Source organism: Lynx rufus, unplaced genomic scaffold (assembly GCF_022079265.1).
Source record: "Lynx rufus isolate CCGP_SWC_20201006 ecotype Redwood Valley unplaced genomic scaffold, mLynRuf1.p SCAF_16, whole genome shotgun sequence".
NCBI lineage: Eukaryota > Metazoa > Chordata > Mammalia > Carnivora > Felidae > Lynx > Lynx rufus.
This window is the reverse complement of record NW_025814830.1, coordinates 2,249,529-2,255,197: the sequence shown is the minus strand read 5'-3', so window position 1 is coordinate 2,255,197 and position 5,669 is coordinate 2,249,529. Positions and strand designations below refer to the sequence as shown.

The 5,669-nt window shown below is 42.1% G+C and overlaps 1 protein-coding gene across 1 annotated transcript; it reads left to right on the top strand.

The window, feature by feature from the left end:
* Positions 1 to 3,040: 3,040 nt before the first annotated feature.
* Positions 3,041 to 4,012, top strand: LOC124510847 (vomeronasal type-1 receptor 4). Its single transcript, XM_047077526.1, has one exon. It carries the CDS (start codon positions 3,068 to 3,070, stop codon positions 4,010 to 4,012), a length of 945 nt encoding a protein of 314 aa, XP_046933482.1. The 5' UTR covers positions 3,041 to 3,067.
* The last annotated feature ends 1,657 nt before the right edge of the window (positions 4,013 to 5,669 follow it).

The following is a 5,669-nucleotide window of genomic DNA, read 5'->3' as shown; positions in this document are numbered from 1 at the left end:
TTATTTATTTTTGAGAGAGAGAGTGAGACAGAGTGTGAGCAGGGGAGGGCCAGAGAGAGGGAGACACAGAATCAGAAGCAGGCTCCAGGCTCTGAGCTGTTAGCACAGAGACCGACGCGGGGCTCGAACTCACGGACCACAAGATCATGACCTGAGCTGAAGTCGGATGCCCAACCGACTGAGCCACCCAGGCGCCCCTCTTCAGTGACTTTTGAATGTAGATTTGTTTTCTGTCCTCACAGAGCTGGCAGGGTGTGTCCATTGGCACCAGCTGCTCCTTCTGTGTCTCCAGCCATCACAAGCAGCCCCAGGACCTCCAGGTGGGTGGAAATTAAAGTACAGCCTCCCCAGGATTTGGGGGTTTCCATTTTCCTCTGCTGGTTTCTTTTTTTTTTTTTTTTTTGTAATTTTTTTAAGGTTTATTCATTTTTTAGAAACAGAGCACGATGGGGCGCCTGGGTGGCACAGTCGGTTAAGCGTCCGACTTCAGCCAGGTCACGATCTCGCGGTCCGTGAGTTCGAGCCCCGCGTCAGGCTCTGTGCTGACAGCTCAGAGCCTGGAGCCTGCTTCAGATTCTGTGTCTCCCTCTCTCTCTGCCCCTCCCCCGTTCATGCTCTGTCTCTCTCTGTCCCAAAAATAAATAAACGTTGAAAAAAAAAATTTTAAAAGAAACAGAGCACGAGTTGGGGAGGGGTAGAGAGAGAGGGAGACACAGAATCCAAAGCGGGCTCCAGGCTCTGAGCTGTCAGCACAGAGCCCATTACAGGGCTCGAACCCATAAATTGTGAGATCATGACCTGAGCTGAAGTCGGACACTCAACCAGCTGAGCCACCCAGGCGCCCCTGGTTTCTTTATATGCTGGCAAATATCCGTTTCCTGTAGGATTTCCAAATGGGGCAACAAACCCATCACAGAAAACAGAAATTTAGGATTCTGCTGTACTGAATTTTGTGACAAATTTGCAGACTCAGTATTGTTACTGTCCCTGAGGCTTCATGTGGGCTCAGATCTGGACCTGTAGATCTGTAAGTTTCTTCCGCATGGACTCCATCAGCAGATTACACACAATCACAGGACACCCTTTTCCAGCCACTCACAGATTTGTGTGTGTGTGTGTGTGTGTGTGTGTGTGTGTGTGTGTGTTAGGCATTTTCAAAAATGACAGACACTACACAGGTTGTAAGCACAGAGGTCAGTGGAGTTCATGACTGTACACAACACCTAGATCAAGAAAAGAATGCTGTAGTTCTTCAGAAACCCTCTTGCGCCACCTGTCACTACCTCCAAGAATATAATTCTTTTGCATGGATTTATGGGAGTGGAATCTTAGGACATAGGTTTATATCTGCTCTAACATTTAAGAGAGTAGTTCACTTTGCCTGTTTTGTACTTTATGGCATGATCTCTTTCATGTTGTCATTTTTCCCCCATTCTATCTGATGTCGTGAATTTATCTCTATTGCTGTATATTACTCCCTCCATTCACGGTATAGGACACCATTGTGTAAATATGAGTCAGTTAATTGATTCATTCTGTTAATGAGCTGGTGGGTAGTTTTTAGTTTGGGGCTGTTATGAGTAATGAGTAGTGCTGGCATATAAACCCTGTGATTGGTCTTTCTGATGATAAATGCACAGATTTCTGTTGAACGCATTTGCAGGAGTAGAATTGTTGGGACACAGTGTTGTATTTGGACAGCTAAAGTGGATACTGCATCGTTTTCCAAATGTGTGTACCAGTTTTAACACCTGCCAGCAGTATCTGAGATTCTTCATTAATCTATATCTTTGCCAGAGCCTCGTTATTTCTGTCATTTCCAGTTCATATTTTTCAGTGCTGTTTGGCATTATATTTAGGTAGTGGTTATATTTTGATTTTCCTGTTTACTAAGGTTATTAAATACTTCTACACACGGGGTGCCTGGGTGGCTCGGTTGGTTGAGCATCTGACTTCGGCTCAGGTCGTGATCTCACGGCTTGTGAGTTTGAGCCCCGTGTCGGGCTCTGTGCTGACAGCTCAGAGCCTGGAGCCTGCCTTGGATTCTGTGTCTCCTTCTCTCTCTCTGCCCTTCCCCTGCACGTTCTCTCTCTCTCTCAAAAATGAATAAACATTTAAAAATCTTTAAATACTTTTACATATGTATTATCCACTGAATAACTTCTTTTTAAAATTTCTGTTGGAATGCTTTGCCTATGGTTTATTTTGTTGTGTGGTTTGTAGTAGTTCTTTGTGCTGGTTACAGGTTATATCTCTCTGGGTGTGTGTGTGTGTGTGTGTGTGTGCGTGCGTGTTTTGATGAGAACTACCCTTAATTTTGTCTTTTCACCCATATGATTAATGTGTTCTGTGCTATTTAAGAAATATCTTCTTTAAAGTAAGTATTTTCTTATTCTTTTTAAATTTTAATTTTTTTTCAACGTTTATTTATTTTTGGGACAGAGAGAGACAGAGCATGAACGGGGGAGGGGCAGAGAGAGAGGGAGACACAGAATCGGAAACAGGCTCCAGGATCTGAGCCATCAGCCCAGAGCCTGACGCGGGGCTCGAACTCCCGAACCGCGAGATCGTGACCTGGCTGAAGTCGGACGCTTAACCGACTGCGCCACCCAGGCGCCCCAGTATTTTCTTATTCTAAGACCATAGAAATATCTTGTTTGGTTTTCTAAAAAAAAAAAAAAAAAAAAAAAGTACACTATTTTTCTTTAAAATTTAGATGAGCAATCCATTGAGAGTTTATCTGTTTTATGACATGGGGAGTGATTGAGGGTCCCTCCATCCTCAGGTACAGCTAGTGAATTTTAGCTTTTTCTGAAAATGTTGTATTTGCATTCATTCCCTTTGCTGTCACTTCTCATTGCTTCCCCCAGGCTAACCACGTCATCTTTCGCGCTGACTTTTCAGTGAAATATACCAGACATCTATTATTCCCATCTCATGAAGTCTTGGCAATCAAACAGAAGCACATAATGAAAGTCACTTCTGGTGTCAGAAATCTTCAGTGAGCCTTTTTGCTCAGAAGAATGATTGTTGCCATAATTTAAAAGTAAGGGTGTTGAATGACAGAATGTCCTACAGGGATTTGATAGTAGGAATAATCTTCTTGTCACAGACCATAGTTGGAATTGTGGAAAATTTCTCTCTTCTTTACCATTATCTGTTCCTTTACCACACTGAATGCAGGGTGAGGTCCACCCATTTGATTCTCAGGCACCTCACTATAGCCAACTCCTTGGTCATTCTCTCTAAAGGAGTCCCCCACACTATGGCATCTTTTGGGTTGAAACATTTTTTCAATGAGTTTGGATGCAAACTTCTTTTCTGTGTTCAGAGGGTGGGCAGGGGAATGTCCATTGGCAGCACCTGCCTCTTGACTGTGTTCCAGACCATTATGATCAGCCCCATGAACTCCTGTTTGAAGGAGTTTAAAGTCAAAGCCCCAAAGTACATTGGCTTCTCCATTTCCCTCTGTTGGATCCAGTTCATGTTTGTAAATTTAGTTTTTCCTCTGTTATATGTGTTTAGCAACCGGAGCATGAAAAACTTCACAAAGAAAGGAGATTTGGGCTACTGTCTTGCTGTAGATCACGACACAATCACAGTTTCTATATATGCAGTGTTGATAGTACTTCCTGAAGCTTCCTTGTGTGGTCTCACAATCGGGGCCAGCAGCTCCATGGTCTTCCTCCTGCACAGACACAAGCAGCGGGTCCAGCACATTCACAGCACTAATGGAGCCCCCAGATCCTCTGCTGAGTCCAGAGCCACCCAGAGCATCCTCGTCCTCGTGAGCACCTTTGTGTCTTTCTACTTCCTCTCCTCCGTCTTTCATGTTTGTGTTGCTCTTCTTTGTAATCGCAGCTGGTGGCTGGTGAACACCGCTGCCATGATTTCTGTGTGTTTTCCAACTGTCTGCCCCTTTCTGCTTATGGGCCGGAACTCTGCTATATCCAGACTTTGCTTCGCATGGATAACAAATATAACATTTCCTAATCTTATCAGAAATATGTGAAGTGAATGTTTTTCGCACCATATTTAGTTCTTGATGCATCACCATCAAAAGCTGAGTTCAGGAAGTAAAGGAGAAATGCCATGTCTTTCTACATTACACACTAGTGCGCACTGGGCTTTCTTCAGCTGGTTGAACGAGGAACCTGCATTTCTGTAGCGGAGGTGAATAAAGCAGCTTGACCTCATAAACTTAATCAAATGGTGTTTACACAAAATTTAATAGACTGGGTCCTAGCTCCTGTGTCAGATTCATAGAGTGGTTGACCAACTGGTTTACATGGGGAAATGTTTTGCCTGGCCATGGTTTTGCCTGGCCATATGTTTTACATGTCCATACTATTGCCTTTTCCAGAATATCGTGTAGTTAAAACAATGCGACATGTAGCCTTTGCAGATTGGATTCTTTCATTTGGCAAGGTGCTTTTTTAAGGTTCTCCCATGTCTTTTCCTGGCTTGATAGTTCATTTATTTTTAGTGATGAATAATGTGCCATTGTCTAGATATATCACAGCTTTTTTTTTTTTTTTAACCATTCACCTACTTGATTACTTCCAAGTTTGGACAGTTAAGCAGAAGTTCTGTAAACATTCATGTGCCGGGTTTTACATGGAAATAAGTTTTCAGCTCACTTGTATAAATACCAAGGAATGTGATTGCTAGAATGTGATAAGAGTATGTTTAGTTTTGTAAGAAACCATTAAATTGCCTTCCAAAGTGGCTATAATCTTCCCACAAGCAGTGAATGATGGTATTTGTTGTTAGGCATCTTTAGTAGCATCCCCTGGTGTCAGGATTTTGGATTTTGGCCATTGTATTAGATGTGTGGTGGTAACTCATTGTTTTTCTTTTCAGTTGTCTAATGACATAAGATGCGGAGCGTATTTTCATGTGCTTCATTTTCCATCCAGTGTATGTTCTTTGATGAGGGTGTTTATTGTTGTGTTTTTCCCATTTTTAAATGATGTTTTTTGCATTCTTATTGGGCTTTGAGAGTGTTCTTTGTGTATTCCAATACCAGACCTTTTAGAAATGTGCTTTGCAAATACTTTACCCCAGTCTGTGGCTTTTTTCTCATTCTCTTGACCGTGTTTTTTGCACAACAGAAGTTATTAATTTTAACGAAATCCAAATTATTATTACCTCCGTGGATTGTGCCTTTGGTGTTGTATCAAAAAAGCGATGAAACCTAGGTCCTCTAGATTTTTTCCTGTGTCATCTTCTAAGAATTTTATAGTTACACATTTCACATTTACATCTATGATTAATTATGAGTTGAATTTTGTGAAAGGAATAAGGTTTGTGTCTAGGTGAATTTTTTTTTTTTGTACATTGATGTCCATTTGCTCCAGCACATCTGTTGAAAAGCCTACCTTTTCTCCATTGTATTGCTTTCGCTTCTTTGTCAAAGATCAGTTGACCATATTTGTATGGATCCATTTTTGAGCTCTCCATTATGTTCCTTTGATCTATTTGTGTGTCTTGATTACTGTATATTTTTTAAAAATTTTAATGTTTATTTTTTGAGAGAGACAGAGCACAAGCCGGGGTAGGGGCAGAGAGATGGGGAGACACAGAATCCAAAGCAGGCTCCAGGCTCTGAGCTGTCAACACAGAGCCGGATGCAGGGCTCAGACTCCTGAACTGTGAGATCATGACCT

What these genes read in the sequence shown, in the direction of transcription:
- LOC124510847 (XM_047077526.1), top strand. Translation starts at nt 3,068, where the DNA reads ATGTCCTACAGGGATTTGATAGTAGGAATAATCTTCTTGTCACAGACC.